The 23,215-nt window shown below is 43.4% G+C and overlaps 1 protein-coding gene across 1 annotated transcript; it reads right to left on the reverse strand.

The window, feature by feature from the left end:
- Positions 1-644: 644 nt before the first annotated feature.
- On the reverse strand, positions 645-15,484 carry DACT2 (dishevelled binding antagonist of beta catenin 2). The gene is made up of 4 exons (XM_077811823.1): positions 15,251-15,484; positions 8,222-8,354; positions 5,811-6,098; positions 645-2,443 (listed from the first exon to the last, which is right to left on the reverse strand). The coding sequence occupies exons 1-4, from the start codon at positions 15,482-15,484 to the stop codon at positions 645-647; spliced, it is 2,454 nt and encodes an 817-aa protein (XP_077667949.1).
- Between the last annotated feature and the right edge of the window lie 7,731 nt (positions 15,485-23,215).

A 23,215-nucleotide genomic window follows, 5' to 3' on the forward strand; every position in this document is an offset into this window, starting at 1 on the left:
AACTTTAATTATTTCTATTGAAGAAGGGGCCCGGCCTCCTAGTGACTGGGGCTGGTGTGGGAATGGTCCATCCTAATGTGGAGAAAACCAAGGAGAGCTCTCTAGTTCTCTACCAAATGGGCACAGGAAAAGATGGATGGCTAATAGGAGGAGTGCACAGGCGTCTCACTGGGAGAAAACTGACATCTCAGGTTGTGGAGAGATCCTTAGTGTAGGGTAGCTTCAGTATCTTCAGCTGGGGAAGAGCTGCCCTTCTTCAGAGGCCTTTGTATCTCAAACTGGGGAAGCTCATGGCTGCACATGGGCAACAGACACTGAAAGCCTTTCCCAGAAAATCTTATGGCTGAGGCTGTTTGGGCTTGCCACCTCGTTTTTAATTGCAGTGACCTCTGAAGTATAGGAAGAAAAGGCATCATGCTATATACACAAATACATATTTACAGACTACATGGCAAAAGAGGAAATTAGATATACAGGGTCAAATATATGGCCGTTAGCAAATGAAAAGGTCCCTTATATGGATCTGGAGGTTGTTCAGAGTTCCTTTAAAACTGTCCTTTCCTTTGAGCATCAGTCCTTTTGTTTTGTAAATAAGCCAGAGCCAGCAGGATATCTCACTGGGATAAACAGATGCTTGCTCTCACTTAAACCATGGTCATAACCTTTAGACCGGCAGGTTGGAATCTCCTAATCTTCTTCTTCAGTGCCTTTGAAGCTTTGATGCGACAGATTTTAGGCATGGGGGGAAGAGGCTTGGAAGAGGCCAGGACAGCTGCTGGCTGCCTGACAGAAGCTTCGGGCCAGACCAACTCGCTTTCATCAGCATCATCATAGTCAAGAGTGAGGCTGCTGCTATTGCTGCTGCCCTCTGAATCACTTTCACTCGACTCACTGTCCCCAAAGCGGTTGGTTGTGTAGTCACTGACCTCGCCTTCGCTGGTCTCTGCAATGGTGGAGTGGAAGAGGGAAGCACATTCAGCAGAGTATTCAGAATGGTCTGACTCGCTTTTGGCATATGTTCCCTGGCGGTGATGCTTCGAACGTGCCCTCATGCTTACAGTACGCAGGACCCCTGCTCTCCTTACTGGCTGTCTTGGTGGCCCTAGGCCAAAGCCACTAGAGAGGCTGGCAAGGTGGGCCTTTGCTGAGATTTCCACAGTGGACTGCCACTTACGCTGTTTTTTCTTGGCGGCTGTGTCTACGTAAGCTGTTTCAAGAGAATAGAGTGCATTAGCAGATGCCCGGTAAAGTTCAGGCCTGGATGGTGCTGGGGGGATTCGGAATTGAACGGGGAATAGGCTGGACTCTGAACAAGACCTTCCAGTAACCTCTCCAGCGTATGTAGGTCTCCTGATAAGGTTCTTTCCTCCGTGCTGTCTTTGAGGCAGATTCCACTCAACAGGCAGCCTGGCAGCTACATGGGCTCCCCTTGACTTTTCTGCACAAAGGGTCTGCTTCCCAGGCCGTAGCACCTTCTCACTGTTCCTTCTCTTAACCTTCACAGACTTCATTTTGGAGCTGGCAAACCTCACTCTGACTTGATGGGATTCTGCAGGGACAAACTGGGCGTGAACAAATTCACTCTGAGTCACTGGCTCATCGCCCCCAGCATTAGCCAGCTTGAGGGTGCCACACCTTCTGTTAGGCTTTTTGGGCAGGATAGCTTTAGTGTTCAAGATACCTGGACTAGAGACCTTGTAGCATATCTGTGAGCAGGAGGAACTGTGCTCCAGGCCACTCCCCACTGCTTCTGCCAGAGGAGAACCCCTGGCTGTTGACTTGGCAGGGTAACAACTATTTACAGCTGATGGCTCTGGGTCAGGCAGCGTGGATGGCTGCTCTACATTCATACAGTGCACAGTCCCCTGCTGCTTGGCACATTCCCCTTCAGGCACCTCCCTCTGCAGTTTCCCTTCGGCTTTGTTACCTTCCAGATAGCTCCCTTGTTTTTCCAGCTGGTTGCTGCTGCTGCTGCTAATTTTCACTCCACCGGTGCTGGGGGTTATAATGAGTCTCTGGGGCACTGTGGATGGCTGGCTCTTTGTTGAAACCCTCTCACTGGCATCTGCGTGATTGTTCCCTCTGCATCTTGTCAGCTGCAGCAGTTTGTTGATATAACCCCCTGGCCTGGCCTCAATGACTGGCCTAGTCCTAATCAAGCTGGGACCTGTAACATTAGGCGTGGGTTTACTGGGGGAAGGGTGGTTGTCTGTTTCCAACGGTACCCCCACCAAAGAAAAAAGTGGGCTTTGTAAAGCCACAGCATGAAGAGGGCTTGGGTAAGGATACACATCATTGCCACTCTTGGAGACCAAGTCATTTTGGTATTTTGGGTCCACACTCTGGAACTGGAATTCCACTCCATGACAAAGGGGGGGCACGAATTTGGGGTTTGTCACTTTCTGAAATCCAGTGTCTTCTGGTAGGAGTCTTTCCAGGTCACCTGGATATTGAATGGAAATAAATCAAAGAGTTATATCACAGGTAATTTCTTCTATTGCCACACCTTATATTTCAAGGACATATTTCAGAGACTATTTCATATCCTTTGTCATTAATGAGAATTTTAGTGTAATCATGACAAAAATAAGCTTTAATACCCCAAGAACTCTGCATTTCTTTGTATTATCTTCTTGCTGAGACCGTAAAAGTATGAGGAAAACGTGTTTTAGAAACACACCTATGTAAAAACAATGAATAGTAAATGCAAAAGGGCAGATTCTCATTTCAGTTACACCAGTGTAAATCCTCAGTAACACAGCTGCTTTCAGTGGGTTTACACTGGTATATAATGATCGGAATCTGGACCAATGATTTTAAAACCAAATGACTGAACCCACGTCTTACTTGAGGTTTAAACTGAGGTCACTTAAGAGAAATTAATGCTTGTGCCATTAAAATGTTTTAAACTACACAGATCAAAAGGCACTAAAAAAGAAAAGACTATCTCCCGGGAGAGATATAAAAAGAATTGAAGTACCAGGAAGTCTAAAGTCAAATGTCATAAAAAATCCAGTAAAGTCTAGCAGAATTTGTTAATTCTTTCCTCTTGGGACCAGCTAGAGACTCTCTGAGGGTTAGGCTTCGCATAGCAACTGAGGAAATAAATTATTGAAATTCCCAGGAGGTAAACAGTTAATATTATTGGTTCTAATGGTTAACTTTGCATTCAAACTCCCCTCCCCATCCTGGTTCATGTGTCTTTTGAAATCTACAGTCCTGAACCAACTGCTTTAACCAGACTTAATGGAGCTAAAGTCAAAGTGTCTCTTAATCCCTTCAGTGCTGGCAACTACTGCTGTGTTCTTTTACATTTTGCCTCAGTGAGACACTGCAGTGAGCACTAACACTTTAACTACACTGGAAAGCCATTTAGATGCATTTTGCATTTTACAGGCTCACTCCTCCTCCCTCCAGAATCCAATGAAACCTCTTAATTGGATCTTTTCCGTTCATTTGATAACAAAGTTGCAGAGGGTTGCCTTTCTGAGGTGAGTCACCCGCTCTGCATTCACTGTTCTTGGGAGTCTTTGATTCTCGCAGGCAACACTTATGAGACTATTAAATGGGAGGAAAATAGGAAAATTCTTTGGCAGGTAGGTGTGTGTGTGTTTTAAAAAGACATTTGGAGGAACAGACTAAGAACTATCTTCACCCCAAAAGAGAAATAGACACGGTTTAGATCCTCCACTGTGTCTGAGGCCTTGTCTAAATGCATAGTTAATACACGGCCAGCTGAGGAGTGAATATACACCATAATAACTGGCTGTATGGACACTGCTGCTCCGCTCGTGCACTTTGACCTACTGCTGTTTCAGAGCCCCACAACGAAGTCTACTGACTCACTCTTTACCAGGATGAAAATAAAAAACTGTACAAAAATTCAAACAGGAGTAATGGAGCACATTTTCCAAGAAGTCACCATCCGTAGCCCCAAAAGAGCGGTGGTTCTCAACCTTTTTTTGGCTCAGGACCCGTTTGTAAACCTTGATGGCCCTGTTGTGACCCAAAGACCACCCGAGATGCCTCCAGACCTAAGCCTGCCTCCCCCGGGGGGCATGACAAAGGGACAGCTGGGCCAAACCTGAACAGTTACATGACTCTGTGCACAAGGTTGTAAAGCCCAGAGTGGGGAGCCAAGCCCAGCCAGCCCCGCAACCCTTGGACACATTCTAGCAAGCCAATTTTGAGTCGCAACCCACGGTTTGAGAAACCTTACTCTAGGGCAGCGATTCTCAGCCTGTGGGTTGGAACTGAGTAGGGAGTTGCAAGAGGCTGATCATCGGCTCACAGTAAAATCACCCCTGCTAGAGAGAGCGAGCAACAAGGGAGTGAGGTCATAACTTTTACTGGACCAACTTCTGTTGTCTCTCTAACGTCCTGGGACCTAGCACACTGCAAGCAGAATAAAAATTTCAGCCTGTCTAAAACGGGCAGGCAATAGGGCCCAAAGAGGACAAGCACTGGAGAGGGAAAGAGAAGTTTGCTCTCTTCTCCTGTTGTTGCTATTCTGACTCACAGTAGCTCTTCCCTCACTTCCTCTGCACCCCACGCTCAACATTGCAGGAACTGCCTCTTCAAGATGCTGTGGAGTTGGCTGCCTGGACGCCACAGCCAGACTGTTCATGCAGCTCACAGCATCTGGAAGTTGCACTTCCGCAAAACAGAGCGAATAGCAGGCAGTGGCTGGGAGAGAAGGGATGAGCTATAGCATCCTAGAACACACCATCCCTACCTTCTCCACCTTTCCCACCCAACATCACTCATCCCCTCACCCAGCAGCACCCTCCCCCCAAAGTGGTTATCTGTTGAAAACTCTGGGGTCATGGAAAGAAACTGCTAGGGAGGAGAACCATAGATATAGAGGAACAAGGACAGGGCTGGAACCATTAACTAAAGTTCTATTTCTGCCTCTAAGGGTCCTTAATATTTTGCTCTTACATAGCAATTTATAAACATTCTTTAGTTAGGTCTCACAAGACCCTTATGTAGGAGGTAAATTATTATTCACCCTTTATTTCTGGGTAAACAGAAGACTTGCTAGAATCAAGGTTACAAAGTAAGTCAACATCAGACCCAGGATTTCAACCCAAGGCTGGCTCTCAGGCCCCTGCCTATTTCAGTAGGCCACACTGAGACCCAGGAAAGATCAATTAACCTCTCTGTGTCTGTTAACCTGAGCTGTAAATAGTAAAATCTGAATGTAAACAAGGTTTAAGCTGTCCACAGCCTTATGAATGTAGGTGGGTAGGTAGGTAGGTAAATGCGATCATTCTCACTGTACAACAGAATGGGAAAACAGACACCAAAATCTTAAATACTTCCCTGAGACAATCTATGCTTAAGAGGGCAGCTCCCTCCTTCTGCTCAGATTTTTGCAATCTTTCTCAATAAATTAACACATTTTTGCTATTTTTCCCTGGTTGAATTTTCACACACCTCTGTCAGCTCATGCAAGATATTTCACAAAATAGCTGCTATTTTGCTGATTTCGCAAACTCAAATGCTGGGAAGTTTAATCAAAATTAGTCAAACAAGTATTACGATAACTTCTCAGGTCTTATATACTGATCTACTTGCAAATATCCTCCTTGTCTGTTATTAGTTAAAGGCGCCTAACTGTGCTATAGCTGAGAATTAGGCAATAAGTAGTTTGATTTTATTTATTTATTTATTGCTTGTGTGTGTTTCAAATGCACACTATTCTATTAGCTACACTATTCATACGTCACACTATGATGCTAAATGTAATAAGTGGGACTATCAACATTCTTCTTCCCTTCACATCGTTCAGTTCTGCAACCAATTACCTGTGGAAACTGGCCTGGGTCTGGACCTGGCAGGAGTTCCAGAAATGTCCGTGCTAGCCTTGATTCGACATCCATCACTGACATAGACTCCCTGGTGCTGGAACTTAGTGGTGTGCACAGTGGTTTCATCTGCAGACTTGGGCCGATAATCAAAGACACTGAGCCGTGTTTTGGGCTGCTGACAGCTCGGCAACAGACTGGTGTGGGAGGAGGATATGGACTCACTGTACACAGATGTGCAAGAGTTGGATAGTGAGCAGGAACCACCATCGCTCAGGTCGTAAAAGCCTGTAGAGTTCAAATAAATACAAAAATCTGTCTGGCTTACAGTGAATAACTACAGCCCTACCAAATTCAGGGCCATGAAAAACGAGTCACGGACCATGAAAACTGGTCTCTCCCTGTGCAATCTGGTTTTTTGTGTGCTTTTACCGTATACAGTACAGATTTTATGGGGAAAACCAGCATTTCTCAAATTGGGGGTCCTGACCCAAAAGGGAGTTGCAGGGGGGGTTGCAAGCTTATTTTAGGGGGGTCACGGTATTGCCACCCTTACTTCTGTGCTGCCTTCAGAGCTGGGTAGCCGAAGAGTGGCGGCTGTTGGCTGGATGCCCAGCTCTGAAGGCTGCGCAGAAGTAAGGGTGGCAATACCATACTAGGCTATCCTTACTTTTGCTCTGCTGCTGGAGGTGGCTCTGCCTTCAGAACTGGGCTCCTGGCCAGCAGCTGACACTCTCCAGCTGCCCAGCTCTGAAGGCAACACCATCACCAGCAGCAATGCAGAAGTAAGAGTAGTAGTTTTGCAGCCCCCTTGCCCCCCTACAATAACCTTGCGACACCCCTGTCTCACAGGTCCTTTTTGGGTCATAGTCCTTACAATTATAACATCGTGAAATTTCAGATTTAAAAAGCTGAATTCATGAAATTTATAATTTTTAAAATCCGGTGACCATGACATTGACCAAAATGGACCGTGAATTTGGTAGGGCCCTATGAATAAACAATAATTCCTCTTTGCCATTTGCTACAGTGGTAAATTCATGATCCCTGGGTTTTTTGATTGAGATTGGATGTCCTACAAGATACTGTAGTTGAACTGGAGTGTATTGGGCTTGATCTATTCACTTTGGGCCCTCAACCAGCATAACAAGTGAGCACCTACTTAACTTTAAACACATGATCATGTTTAACGAGCTTGAAGTTCAAATGAGAGCTGAGCCTTTTGATAATCTATTCCTAGGTCTTTTTCTTTTCCGAAAATAACAGTGTAAACTTTCAAATGTGACTAGTGACTGTGAGTGTCTCAGTTTTTGGCTAGGCAACCTGAGGCAGCTTAAAAGGGTCTGATTTTCAGAGCATGGTGGCTCAGCACTTTCTGAAAATAAGGCACCTTCGATGTGTCTCAAGTTGAGCAGCCAAAAGCAGAGGACCCAAAATCCAAACTGTATCTGAAGAGAAGGAATGATGGAAAGGTGTCTAATTTCTGCTCAGCTCTCAGACAGCACCACAGAAAAATATTAATTGCAGGAATTTTTAATGTGCACAACTTAAAATACCCCAATATTTTCCACTTCACACAAGAGATATTATTTATGTTTAATTAATGCACTGAGTTTCATTTAGCAGTTCCATACCTGCAGAAGGGAAGGGGTGGGGGGGGCTGTATCCTGGGAAGCAGTGACTCTGGAAAAAATTTAGGGGTCATAGTGAACAAGCGACTGAACATGAGCTCCCAGTGTGATGCTGTGACAAAAAGGGCTAATGTGATCACTGGATGTATCAAGAAGCAAATAGGAGGAGAGGTTGATTTTACCTCTGTATAGGGCATTGGTGCGACTGGCACGGGAATACTGCATCCAGTCCTGGTGGGCACATTTTTTAAAAGGATGTTGAAAAATTGGAGAGGGTTCAGAAAAGAGTCACAAATACAGTTTGAGAGCTGGAGAAAATGCCTTACAGTGAAAAGAGCTCATCAAAAAGATTGAGAGGTGACTTGATTAGAGTATGAGTACCTTGACAGGGAGGAAATACTAGACTATAATGGGTCTTTTATTTTGCAGAGAAAAGCATAACAAGAAGCTGAAGCCAGACAAATTCAAATTAGAAATCAGATACAAATCATTAGCAGTGAGGGTGACTGACTACTGGAACAAACAATCAAGGGAAGTGGTGGATTCTCCATCTCTGAATGTCTTCCAGTCAAGACTGGATGCCTTTCTGAAAGATATTCTTCAGCCAAACGTAAGTTATTAGGCTCAATACAGGGGTAACCAGGTGAAATTGAATGGCCTGTGCTGTATAGGAAGTCAGACTAGATGATCTCATGGTTCCTTCTAGTTTTAACTCTAAGTGTCTATGAATTCATACAAATTCCACGAGAACCATAATAAATAAATTGTCGAGTGCATTACCTGAGCTGGGTCTGCTGTCACTGTCAAGGTATTCACTCGAGGTCTTCCTGACATCCAGCTTCAGTTCACTTATTTGCTGGTCCAGCTGATCCAGGTGACTTTTCAAGCCAACATCCTGTCTCCTTAAACGAGACTATTCACAGGTCATGGAAAGAAGAAGAAAATAAAGAATAGTCACAGTTAGGATCTCAGGGCCAGATAGTGAATTCGCCATGTGTATTACCAAATTATGTACTCCTGAAGCAAAAGTCCCACTGAAAGTTTTGCTCAGCTAAGGACCGCAGTAATTGGCTAATATGATGACTCTGAAATCTGGCATAAGTATAAAACACTCTGCTTCTCAGAATCTCCTGTATTCTGCCTACCTATCCTAAACATTTTCTGTGTACTTTCACACTGAAACAGTTATTCTTCTCTTCCTTTTCTGTAACATACTGGGACTGATCCAACTTCCTCTGATGTCAATGGGAAACTTTACACTGACTCCAGTGGGGTTGCATTGGGTCCACTGTATAGTTGTGTTGATATAGAATGGTAACAACATCTCCTACATTTCACCTCAGAAGGGTCTGCTGTATCTTAGGCCATGTCTACACTAGTGAGCTTACACCAACACAGCTGTATCAATGCAACTGCGCCACTGTAAGATCGCTCATGTAGCCGCTCTTCCCGTAGACATAATAAAACCAGCTCCCCGCTGGTGGGAGCTCTCCCACGGACATAGTGCTGTCCATACCAGTGCTTCAATCGGTGTAACTTATGTCGCTCAGGGGGGTGTTTTGTTCACACCCTGGAGCAACATAAGTTATACCAACAAAAGTGGTAGTGTAGACATGGCCTTAGTGGAGGATAAGCGAGACAACAGTATGTACAGTTGTTGGATCATATTAAAGAAGTTCTGTATTAAAATCACAAATGAGTTTCATTCCCCATAGTTTAAATTACAAGGTATTACTAATTAAGAGGTCTCTTGGTCTTTGGTACTGTTTCTCTCCCTCTATGTGTGAAACTTGCAAGCTGCTAATTGCATTAGTACATTCTAAGACAGAGTCTGTTCTCAAAGCAATTCACACAGAGAGAGACTCAAAGCAATACTCTGTAACAACAGAAACAGCAACCAGAGACTCCCCGCCCTTTTGTTGTATTAACAATTGTGATTAAAATAGAGAAGGAGGATGTATGTGGATGGATGCTTGGAGTGGATAATAACTGAATGATCAGGGAGGTGCCAGCCTAAGAATCCAGTGTCCATCGGCTGAAGAAGGCGTCAAGTGGAAATAACCAGAGGACCCCCGGAAGGCAGACTGGAATCCACCCAACAGCCTCAAGAATGGGAGAACCAAAGAACAAGATAACATCTAGCAGCACGTCAGGAATGTGCCATCTGCTGATTGATTCAACAACAGCATGATGAAGCAATTCCCATAGACTGGCATAGGAAGAAATTCCTATAAAAATGGACTCTAGAAAGTGAGAACTTTGGGGTCTGATTCTGCAAACCAACTTCCAGGAGCATCAGATGAGCATCTGACGAGGCCCTGCTCCCTCCTCATGTCCAGGCCACCTGGCCAGTGGCTTGGCATGAGCAACTCTAAGGCTGGTAACTATGATAACAACCTTGCAGAACCTGTGTGTGTGTGTATGAATGAATGTGTGAATAAATATGAGATTGAATGGAATGTTATAGCTATAACTAACTGCTTACTATGATTCTTTCTGAATACCACAATAAATGTGGTATTTTGCCTTTTCCCCTTTAATAAGATCCTGCTGGTTTTTATTTTATTGGTATAACACAGTCTCTAAGAACACTTTATCCTTCACGATGAACGGACACTATAGAAAGTTAATTTACCTTCTTATCACACAGGGCACAGCAAGCATATCTGGTTTGCTTACAAGACCCAAGCTTTGAAGACATTTCTCTATAGTTATCTGGGTATATAACAAAATCAATGAGTTCAGGATCCCAAAACCATGAAGTTGGCTTAAAAATCATGTGATTTAAAAAAATATATATATTTTTGGGGTTATTTTTATTTGGCGTCTGGGTTTTGAACCTTTAGGGTTCATGTTTTCAAGCTTTTCTCCACAACCATGAGAGCTAAAAACTTCAACAACAACAACAACAAAAACTGACGCTGACATTCTGATGTAATTTCAAGGTGCCAGGAGCTGAAACTTTAATGAGACTCACAATAAAATTGTAAGAGCTAGCAACATTGCTCAAGGGACTGAAAAGATCTCTCCAGCCTGCTCTGGAATCCTAAAGAACTGGATGAAACTTGCAAGGCACAAGAGGTGTGAGGCCCTTTATTAGTGCCATATGTACAAGAAGGCTTAGGCACGAGCCAACAACTGCTTCCTAACAAAACAGGGGGAGGGTTTTCGTTCTTCCTGTCACAAAAGAAATGTTAAGGTAAGACCTAAATAGCAAAGAACTTCTTCTCCATCTCATGATGGACATTACCTTTTCAACTCTCCTTTCGTTTATTTGAATTGTTTTGAGGAAAATAAACAAGTTGTGCCTCCCTGGGTCCCACCTATTCAGGAAATCAAAAAGTTTTGTTTGGATGGCTGGAATTAATTGCTTAATGATTAATGTTTTGCCATCCAATCCCTCAGTCTGAGGTTTCTGATTAATGGCAGAGAGGCCACAAAGTGTTCAACAAGGCTCTCAGATATTCAAAGATTATTTATTACACCCTTGAGCTTTTGCTTTAACCAATATGCATGAGTTACATCATCCTTGTTAACCCTTTCCCATTGTCCCCCACTACAGGGTTTTCATGTTTCTGGGAGACTCCACACTGTTCATTAACTCCTTCTAAGCTTCAAGAGAACAAGTGCTTCTTCAATTATTCAGATACTTTTTAAAATTATTCAGATTTTTTTTAAAAAGCAGCAAGCAGCACCCCGAACAATAAATCCTAAACTCAAGACTTCTCAGTTCACAAAATGAATTTTTCATGAGGCAGAATGAAACCATCTATTTGTTTTGAGATGTGAAGATATATTCACTCGGAGGCGTACAGATGTGAAGAAGTCTGCAGTACACTGTACAATGAGACGGCACTGTCCTTGCTTGCATGGGGAACTGGGACAAAATTTTCACAAACAACTAGTATTCTTGATGGCCTCAGTTTTTGGGTGCCCAATTTGAGACCCTTAAAGGAGCCTGATTCTCAGAATGCAGGTGGGCACACCAAACTGAGGCACTGAAAATCACTAGTCACCTTTGAAAATCTTGGCCAATCATTTAGGGCCCAGTATTGCAGCTTTGAAGTGATGGGAGGCTTTATTGTTGACTTCTGTGGGTACAAGTTTAGGCTCTGACAGTACGCATTACTTCATTTGGTTTCTGGTACACATCAAATTTTTAAAATAAGTTTTCCTCTTCCTCCCATGGAAAACCAGAGAGACAATGGTAATCTGCAGTGTATAGAATCTGTCAAGAACCAAGAGATTGGAATGTCTTTTCTCTTGACATTTCAGCATAAACCTACATGTCCCTTCACCAGATTTTCATAATCTGATAATTCATTCGGAACTAGACAATGCAAAATGATTGCACTCAATTGATTTCATTTTATAAATAATATTATTTGGGGAAACATTTGAGAAATAGTGAGTGATATTGCCTTGAATTTCTGCCCATTCACATACATAAAGAACCTCACAATTCCTTATTTTTACCAAGTTTGAGTACCTTCTTTCCTCTTCCTTCTACCCAATGCTACCAAAATGTCATCTCAGGAAACTAGATTAGCTTTCTAATAGTCAGTGCAACTAGCCACTCAATGTTGCTTCCCTTCACCATCTCTGCAATGAGAGTCTCATCCTATCCCCACTGTTACAGTTACTGGGGATGGAGAGGAGGGATCCAATTGCAAACTTGACATGGTTTGCTCTTGCTATGAAGAAGACACCCAACTGTGTCCCTGAACAAGGCTACAACCCTGCTAAAGTCTAAATGCCGTAGTGCAGTTCGAGAATATGCTTAAAATTTGATTTCACCTACACTGAAGACCAACCCATGGTTAACCATTCCTGTATTGTATCTGAGTCTTCCAACTTAAGAGCTGCTTAGTGGATGGGAACAAGTTTACCTATGTTGTGTTTGCCAGTCTGGGACCTGGAAATCTAGACTCCACCTAGATTAATTAGAAGTGGTGTGTCGCTACGCAACACATGACACAATCCAATCTAACTCTATATAGCCTTTCTTGTGCCTTTTGGCATCATCCCCCAGGAAAAAGTATCTCTACTTATTTCCCGTGGCTGTAGTGACACCTCCTGGTGAAAGCAGTCCTTTTCGAAGGGTGAACTAGGACAATACATTTCTCATGATTCCCGCAGCTATATCTGCTTTTTATTTCAAAAGTAGAATTTTATGGTCTAGTTTTCCTCACCCTGTTGAAAGCATAATTAATGGCCAGACAAGTCCTGATAAAACTAATCTTCCACTTTCACGTCTTAGTTGGAAACTTTGGTCAGAGGTCACTAAGTGTTTATATTAACCCACTGGTCTTGAGCAGGCAATAAATGCTTTAAATCATCTTTTCTTTTTGTTAAAAACATGAAGTGTAGCCATTAGTTAAAATTATCAATGACAGGTAATCAAGTTGTTGGCAGTACACTTGTGCTGCAATTTTTACTTTAATCAAGATATGCTTGCTGCTGTGTTTTCACAAGTGGTGCTTCGGTTCCCTGAAGGTTAAAGCCAATTTTCACCCTGAGATTCTGTCTGATAAAACTGCCTACACTTAATGAATATCCTTTCTGTTTTCACACCTGATTGATAACTGATGACCAAGTCTACCACCAATATGGGGAGGGAGAGAGCTCTGAATTAACTTTGAGTTTACTGATGTGTGTAATTGCCAGTACTAGAGAGATTAAAGCCTCTAGCCTTTGATTGTATTCTTTCTTATGAAACTAGTTTCAGTCCTAATTTAGATTTTTTTTTCCTTCCACAAAAATGTACAAGTGTTAAATGCAAGGCTGATGTCAAACAAATTCAATTATTTCCCTCTTTTGATCAGGCAATCCATTCCACAACAAAGTATTTAAGGGATGCAAGCCAGAAGTTTTCCTGATCCTTCCCCCTCCATTACTCCCCCACATATATACATTAGAAAAAGTTTGATCTTCAGCTCTAAATGGTTACTTTTAAATAAGATGAGTGCTGACAAGTCTGATATGTATACTACTTAAATCAAGTTAATCATCAGCTTTATTCCTTGTCCTCCTATGAACAAACAGTACTGGTTAGAGCATTCAGCATTCTGTCTGGCACATGACCTTCACGTTATGTTTATGTTATGTACTTTAGGCTGATGAAAAATAAACTCAGTAAAAACCATAACCAAATCTTATTAAATAAAACAACATTATAACAGTGGCTGTAGTCATGAATTCTGAAACTGAATATACCAGTGCCATGTATTATGACTGGCATGCATGCAGGAAGGCTGTCAGTGCTGATTAATACTGCCAGTCGTGTAGTTTTATTCATGTCTTCGCAAAATTATTTCCCTCAAAAGACATAACTAAGTTTTCTACTTGACACATAAAGATGCTTGTGCAGCGCTTCTAAATAATTAAGCACAGATTTCCTTCAAATGCATATTCAGACATGTGGTCATATCAAGCGGTCAATCACTGCTCTAAACAAAAGATCCCACTCTCCAAAAACAAGACTTTAAGAGCTGACTTCCAGTTTTGTTAATTCTCCCCTATTACATTCTATTTAAATAATAAACATACAAGACAAATACATTTACATACCCCATAGAATAAGATGGAAACTGGTATGTTGTGTAGACAAAATGTGTTTGACATACTTAGCCAAAACATACATTTTAATGTGAAAAAGAACTAGAGTCAGGGCCAAACTATAGAAATGGGCTGTAAATCATTTGGCCGGAATTGATAGCTGCAGCCACTGTTCTTAACCGAAGCAGGCTAAATTACAGTGCATCAAAAATGATGTATAATACTGTTATAATCAATAAAAGTAAAACAGACATTAATTTCACGGACAAATACCAGTGCCTTGGAAATCACTCATCCTTCATTCCTATCATTTTGCCCCAGATAATCATTTTCACACTAGACAATCCACTCACACTTTTTATTAAGATAATGTTGAAGTAAAAAGAAAACGGTACAGAGTTTAAGCATAGAAGTTTCTGGTTATCAGGGAATAAGGTACAGATTATCAAGGGGTGCGAAATTTGGTTTAGGAGCGGGTGGCGTAAGGAATACATAATCTGCAATCTCCCCGATTGGGGGTAAAAGTTTAAGGGGTAAAAGTTTAATGGGTCAAAGTACACACATTGAGCTATGCGGGTATGTTGTCCATATAATGGCTATATTCAGGTGTGGAGTATAATGAGCGGATAGGATGATGAGGATGGATCTACCCTCATTTGGTGGGATTTAATGTTCAGTGAGTTTATGGTTCCAGTTCATATGGTCCAACTTGAAATGTTCCAATGTGCAGAGTAACCAAATACAAAACTAAGCGCATATTCACATGTTGTCACAATCTTATGCCCTTAAAATGTGAAACTCGTTGCTCAAATCATCTGATACAGACAGGAAATGTTACTTAAAGAAACAGGATGTGAAGGAGGAAAAAAATCATTTTCTGTTGCATTGCACAGTGGCAAAGTTTTCCCTCTCACACCACACGGTAGTATAAAAATAGAGTTATGAATGGAACAAGTTAAAGACAGCAGCGAGTTGTAGCCACAAGCGCGTACCCGTGCATGAGCACGTGTTTCTACCGCTGTGTGGACTAAATACTGTACAGACACAGCCTGGTTACTGAGCCGTCCTGGTCTAACCTACCCTACAGAGGTGCGCATGAGAGACGGAGAGAACTAGTTACACACACACGCTTAATCTGCACTCTGCCCGCAGGCACAAAGCACACTCTCAGATCCTTAACCCACAGTGCTAGAGAAAACATCTGGCCGAACAGCTGGGCGGTTCGCTGGGCGGTGGCGCCTCGTCCCTTACCAGTTGTTCCTTCAAGGCAGTCAGCGTGGCCTCCAGCCTGTGCTCCTTGCTACGCGCCTGGTCCCCTCGGGCTGCCGGCTGCGGCTGCATGGCCAGGGCCCCGCTCACCAGCGCCCGCTGCTTCTCCCGCAGCACCTGGAGCTCCTGGAGGCCGGCCAGGGCCGCGTGCAGCCTCTCCCCGACCCTGCAGCGATCCCAGCCGCCCGGCCGGTGCTGCTGGCTCCCCCCCAGCATCTTCAGCGGCCGGCACCCGCCCGGGCCATGGCAATGGGCTAGCAGCGAGCCGGGCGGGCGGCGCTGGGTCGGGGCCGGAGCTGCTCGCCCTCTCCCTGCGGCTGGCAGCGGAGCAGAGGGAGTGCTGCGGAGCCACTGCGGCTCCTGCGGTTTTGGAGAAGGGGCGGGAGGCGGGCGGGGGGGGGGGGGGGGGAGCTGTGCCTATGGCACTGCGCCCTGGGGCCACCTATCTGCGTGGGTAGAGGTGGATCGTCCGCCTTTCCCTCCTCCCCCCGGCCGGGAGGAGGCTGGGTGGTGCGGGTGCCTGACTGATGAGCCTGCCTTTGGCAAGGGCAAATCCAGCCCCAGAGGTTACGTCCCGCTCTGCCCGCCCCGACCCTGGGGGAACGGGCCCGTCTCCCGCCCCAGCGAGAGCGGGACAGGGCGCAGGCCGAAGAGAGCGTCCGCACGCGTGGAGGCTGCTTAAATCCGGCAGCGAAGCGATTACAGGAGGCTTCCTGCAGCCTTCATCCCAAGGAGTTGTAGTTGCAAACACAGGAAAAGCCTGGAATGTGGGGCGGGGGGAGGTGCAGTAAGGGCTGAGGCTCAGCTGTTTGCCATTACACTGCAAGCAGCAGCTTTCTGGGGGGGCACATTCTCTTACCCCCTTGCCAGGGGCCAAATTCTGCCCCGAATGCTCGGTCAACCCGTCTGAAGGCGGAGGGCCAAAATTCTGATCTCACTTGCACCACTGTAACTCCACTAAAACCAATGGTATTATCCTAGATTTACACCAGTGTGAGATCGGAATTTGGTCCATTGAGGTTTCACACAGTGTAAAATAAATTCTACCCCAAGGTACAATTTCATATACAAAATATACATTTTGTAACTTCATCTCTCTCTCTCTCACCCACAGGGTCTGCTGCCCTCTCCCATCCCTCAGATGGAGATTAGACAACACTCTAAAACTGCACTCAAAGTTGCAATAACAGTGCTTGCTCCACGGTCACCCACATAGGGTACCAGAGACTTAGGTGCAAGCAGCTGAGGTGGCTGGCTTGCATGGCTCACACCCGAAAAGGTCATATGGAGGGTTGAGGGTACATGCTAAATGGTGCCTGAAAGCACAGCTGACAGTGGAAACCTAACACAACAAAGCTGTTGCTACCCAGAAATGCCTACACTTACCCTTTCAAACACAGGCAGCTGCATGCAGGAATCCTAGAAGACATTTGGTCAGCAGACAGCCAGGCTAATACACAGGCCAGAGGAAGAAAAGAAACACTGACACTATAGGGGTCTGATGAACAAAATGGACATACGTGAGGCACACTGCAGGAAGCAAATTTGCTACTGCTGCCACTAGGATATGAATCATTGCTACCGTAGCCATCGGTCGCCCAGATCTCAGGTGTGGAGATCGCTGCTTTCAAAATACTTGAGATCGGTTCAGCAAAGGCATATGCTTCCCCAAAGCAGCAAATAAGACATCTAGTACTGGGCTAACAGAGACACACCATCTGCCCATGCTTCCCCTCTTCTGGTTCTATGGCATACACTCTCAAGCAGTCTTGCTTGACTTTGAGTATCACAGTGCCCTTGTCCTGAGTACGTTGCTGTGGTGGGATGGTGGGAACATGCTGCACCGGCACCCATTCCTCACGCATGTTCCTTTCACTGTCTTTTTTTGGCTGATCACGTCCCCCTCATTGGTTGCACCTATTCTACACTAACATTTGTGGGGGGAAATCGTCTAGTTTCAGCAATGGCAGGAGCACTAATGTAGACAGGACATAGGGCCAGCTCAAATCAGGTGTAGAACTGACGGTGGTAAAAATGTCTGTCTACGCTTGTGCCTCTGCCATTACTACCCTCTGTCGAACTACTTTGCTGGTAATGACAGCTTTCAGAGTAGCAGCCATGTGAGTCTGTGTCCGCAAAAAGAAAAGGAGGACTTGTGGCACCTTAGAGACTAACCAATTTATTTGAGCATAAGTCACGAAAGCTTATGCTCAGATAAATCGGTTAGTCTCTAAGGTGCCACAAGTCCTCCTTTTCTTTTTGCTGGTAATAAGGCAGAGGGAGATTTCCTGAAAAATGCTAAGGTAGGCAAGGCTATTGGCTTAATCTGTGTTACACACAGACCCATACTGGGATACCTGGCTGTTCCCTGATCCAGTTGCAGCGAGGTACTATTCTGTAGTTCAAATGGGATCGATCCTTATTTTCACCATGCCTCCATCCAAGGCTTTCCCATGAATATGGTTATGCTATTACACCACAAAATGGAGCTGTATTGTAACTGGTTCGGGGATGGAAACACTCTAACCAGATCTCTCAACATGGCTCTACTTGTAGTAGAGATGCCACCCTTCCACGTGGGTACAATTCCCATTCCTAAATTGCACATTCCTAAAGGACTAACTGTGTATGCAAGAGGGTGGTCAATGGAGATACCTTGTGCAAGCTTTACCCACTCTTTCATGAACATCAGCTTTCTTTTCTCACTGAACCCCTGGTGTGCAGAGCTCAGCAACCAGGATGATTAGGCCCTGACTGTCAACAGACACAGCTGGTAGAAAGTGAAACCAACATCGGAACAGAACTAGGCTCGATGTGTGCAGACTAACAACATGAAAGGCTGCCACCTCTGGGGTGGAAGGTGGCAACAAACCAGTACACAACATGCTGTTAGATTCCTGCAAAATGCCATGACACACATAAGATAACAAAGTGTTTTTGAAATTCACTTGGCTTGGCACATATTAAAACAGACATGCAGTACAGATTATTTTATTCAAACCCCACACAAGTCAGTCATACACCACTGTATATGCAATATATTTACTATAAGACTTAGATTATGTAAAGTCACATTTCTTTCTTTCTTTGTTTCTTTGTTTCTTTCTTTGTTTCTTTCTTTCTTTCTTTCTTTCTTTCTTTCTTTCTTTCTTTCTTTCTTTCTTTCTTTCTTTCTTTCTTTCTTTCTTTCTTTCACAGAGAGCTATTATTCTTTGCTCTTTGTTCTTCCTTTTCTTTCATCTTTTTATCTTCCCCTACATTCAGTCCCAAATGAGGCATATCTCAGTGTTATCTTTATCCTAACCAGCTTCCTGATTATCTCCTTGGTTGTATTGATTACTTTCTTCCCCAGAACCTTTGAAGATGCCACTTAATCTTTTTTGGCTAACTCAACAAATAGCTTGTTGTAATCTATTATCTATTACTAGATGAGAGACAAAGGTGTGAGCCCTGCAAAAATTCAAACCATAAAATTGGAGGTGGAAAAGAAATGATGGTGGGAAAAGGTTCATACTGATGAACTGTACAACTTTCACTGTACTTAGCACTGGATCAAAACAAAAGGGACATTCAAGCAAAATACTCGGTTTTGCTGACCAGCATTAGTATACAGAATCCTGCAGCAGTGAATACTACGTTTGCTTTTGATTTCCAGTAGATTTAGCACCTGATTCTTCTTCTACTGATGTCAGTCGACTTCATGGATTTCAAAGGCATAACTCCTGATTTGCACCTGCGTGAGTGAGAGAGAATCAGCCCCAAACTTTCCAATATACAGTTTTGGTGCTCACTTAATGAGTAGTGTGGAAGTAGATAAAGGGAATTTGGATGCAGGCCTCTGAAATGAGCAGGAGTCAGGCTAACTCTAGCTTTAAGAACGCGAGATTTGTAGAAGCGGAGATAGTGCGAAGCGAGTGGAAAACAACTGTGAAAGAGGCTGTTGTGACCTTGTATTAGATAAGAATAGAATGCAGACTATAAAAGAAATGGTAAGAAAAATAAGATATCATGAAGGAATATGTATAAACAATATGCAGTTGTTGCTTATTATTGCCTGCAATAAAGGTATAAATACTTGCTCTAATTGTTTATCTGGGAGAAACCTGCCTAGGTGGGGGAAACCCTGTGTCCTAGTGCGCCCTCTCCCTCTGTGCAATTGCTTGAGATAAGAAAGTATATCTGATTTGCTGCACCCAACCTGAAAGTGAGAACTGTATTTTTCTCCGACAGTAGCTATGAAGTATTTTGTTTTATCCTCATCCTTTGGTGGTCCCATGCCTCATTTACTGCCCACTATTCAAACCCCACTCTGAAGACAGAATTATTCATTTCCTTGTGAGCTCCTTTATAGTATTTAGCACTGTGGCATTTGAGTACTTCATAAGCACGAATTAATAAGTTTTCACAATACCCCTGTGAGGTGAGGGGTATTATTATCCTCATTTTAGAGATGGGGAACTGATGCACAGAGAAAGGTCAAAAGTATTCCCTAATTTTTGGTGCCCAATTTGAGATGCCTACAGCCTGATTTTTGTAGAGTACATAGCATTAGCTAACACTTCATGTATCCAAAGCGCTGCTCATATTGACTTCAGTTGCAGTTGAGAGTCCTCAGCATTTCTGTAAATTGGATCCCAGGTGAGAGCAGCGGAATGTAGATGGATTCCTGGGTTCAATTCTAAGCCCTGGATGGCAGTGCTCTCTTGCGGTTATAGACCCTTCTGATCTAGTGCCCCAGCCTGTCTCTAGCTCACTCTACTCCAACCACTCAGCCCACCCTGACCCCTGGCCCCTTTCCCCTCCTATACACTCACCTTACTGGCTGTTATCCCCCCACTCCGGATCCTGCAACCCCCTCCCCGCCATTTCTCACTCCTCTTCATTCCAGATGGTGGGGCAGCTTCCTCCTTTTCCTCCTCACATCCTGGACATCAGTAGGGGGAGTATTGAGAGCACAGTTGTGACAGTTTCCCAGCTCTCAGTTCTGGTGCCCTGTGGCAGGAGGACAGACTTGGTGCAGCCAGGAGGAGCAATTATAGATATAGTCCTGCTCAGCTCATAAAGCCCTGGAATAGAGCATCTTGGGGAGACGGAGCATGGCATGGGCTGTCTAGTCAGCACATAGGAGCTGGGAGGGGCTGGAGCATGCTCAGTGCAGACAGAATCCTTGGAGAATTTAGCCACCAAAGTCTAAAGGATCTCTATTGAACATGTGTGAACTGAAACATTCAGAGGATTATAACTTGGCCAAATATGACCGTATTTCTGGGTAGACAGCAAAAGGCACATTGCTGGCACCAGGGGGATGCCTCTGCAAAATGTCAAATCCCTTTTCCAAAGATTGGAAGTGCTGTAGCGTCTCACTCAGAAGGCTGCAAGAATTGTTTTAATGATATATTTTCTCTAACCTTGTTCTTGGAACCATTTTAGGTGACACTTTCTAAAGAAACTCAGCCTGAGGCAGACACCTAGCATAGAAAATTTCTCTCCAAACAGATGAAGTTGGGCAAAGTTATAAGCAACTGAAAACAGGATCCCAGAAAGGGAAGTGTTAGAAAACCTTAGCTATTAAAGGTGGCACTGGTAGCACCACTTATTATGCAGGCAGAAGATAGAACTGAACCATGCTTTGATGCCAGGACCAAGTTTCAAATATTTTTGTGGAGTTCCATTATTTTAAAGTGGTGCAGTCACTGTAGCAGACGTGTATGCTAGTACTGTAGTCCTCTGTCTAGGGAATTATTGTATAGCCTGAACTGTCAGGAACACGGACTTAATTATCTATGAAGTCTTTTCCATATCTAACTTCTAAGGTTATAATTTCTATGAACTCAACTTAAGTGAATGCAGATTATAGGGACATAAAATTTACAAGACTTTCTTAACTGAATTACTGTATGGCTTGTCCAATCACTGAAGTCAGGTATAAAAATCTTTCTTCTGGATGCTCACAAATTCCCCAATTACTCAGCTACCTCTTACTTCAGTAGTTCCACTCCCCACTACTACCCCATCCTTCCCTGTACCTCCTGCTGCTTCCTTCTTCACAGAACAAGTTGAGAACAGGTGACAAAAATGTATGTTAGATTGTAAGCTTTTGGGGGAAAGGACTGTCTTTTTGTTTTGTGTGCACCTAGTACAATGAGGTCCTGGTCTATGAAGGGGGCTCCTAGGCACTATGACAATACAACCCCCCTCAAACAAACAAAATTAATGAAGAAAAATTAAAGAAGTTGAGATTACATTCATTGGAAGAGAGGAGACTATACAAATAATGGACCAAATTAATTTATGATGGAAACCCACTTGAAGTCAATGGAATTATATGGGGGATGAATCTAGCCTAATGAAACTGTACTTACATAACACCTTTTATGTAAGCAGCTCAGCGCACCTTCCAGACATTTAATTAGGATGCAAAGTACCCCAGTGAATTAGTTAATTACTATCACCCCATTTTACAGATGGACAAACTGAGGATCAGGGAGGCTGAGCTATTTGCTCAGTGTCAGGAGCAGAATTAGACAAAATCCAACGGCCCTGACTCCCTGTTCTGTGCTCTAACTAGGCTCATTATCAGTAAGAGAAATATAAAATTTATGAAAGGTTAGTACATTTACTAGATCCTTTTTAAAAAAAAGGTAAAAATTTAAAAAAAAGAAGATGACAAATTAGGCGATAGAGACTAAATGGAGCTCAGGCAGAACTACTTCATGTAAAATATAATAATCGGAGCTCGTCAAAATGTTTTCCATTAAAAGCAATTTTCTGTTAAAAAATACAGTTTTCTCAAAGTGTTTTGTGGGAACATGTTAATTTCCATTACATTTCTCCTGCAAAAAGTAGACAAACAATTTTGACTCCCTCTTTTTGTTTGAATATAGTTATGTGATTTGTTTTGATAAGGCAAAACATTTTTAATTCATTTTGTTTTAACTTGTATACCAAATTAATTTTAATATTAAGTTTAACCAGAATGATAAAGGTGAAACAAAATGGTTTTACCTTATCAAAACAAAAGGATTTAGCATTACAAAATGAAATGTTTCAATGGTCCCAAAGTGATTTTTTTTCAGAATTTTCATTTTGTGGGAATTTTCAAAATTGTGGCTATTGATTCCAATTCTGAACAAACTTTTTTTTTTTTTGAAATGTCAGAAATTCCAGTTTCTCATCAATTCTACTAATAATAGATATTACTTACTTCTTATCAGATGACGATAATGAGCCAAAGAGAACATGGCCCCACCTAGCTAGTGAAACTTACTGTTTCTTGCAGAGAAATCCCAACTGATTTTGAAAAATGGTAAGGCTGAGTTGAACCTGTTGGGATTTCAACTTGTGGTTCTATGTGGCTCAAGTTTGATGCCTCAACCACAAAGCTCAGGGTTACTTCAAGAAAATCTGGGGCTCCTTGCACAACTATCCAGATGAGCCCCCCCGCTGCAAGGGCTAAGCTTCAGTGTGCACTATTCTCCACACTACCTGCCTCAAATTTCTATGGCATGCAGGCTTTGAGTGGTAAGAGTCAGTTCCACTGCAGGCAGGCAGATAGGGAGGATAGGTGATGCGACTAGGACTGGTTTGTGGATGAGCTGCTGTGTCATGACTGAGAGATATTTGGAGACAACAACTTGAGCCCCCTGGCATACAGATACAGATTTTCACTCAGGTGGGGAGGAGAGAACCTGTGAGATGCCCCAGCCTGAGCTGGAATTAAAAAAGTATATTCCTGATCCCTCAAGGGATTCAAATTATTGTCATCACTTTGGTCACTAACCACGCAGCACAGAAGCAGTAAATATTATACTAGCATTTCTTGTCCCAGAGGTTCCTGAAGGATTTGAATTGACACTGCCTCAGCCAACCTTTCCAAGATTTGGTTCCTTACCAAAACTGTTCTTTTCTTTTCATTGTGTCTCTCTCGTAGAGTTGGCCTGAGAACAA

This window comes from Eretmochelys imbricata, chromosome 3 (genome assembly GCF_965152235.1).
Source record: "Eretmochelys imbricata isolate rEreImb1 chromosome 3, rEreImb1.hap1, whole genome shotgun sequence".
Taxonomy (NCBI): Eukaryota; Metazoa; Chordata; order Testudines; family Cheloniidae; genus Eretmochelys; species Eretmochelys imbricata.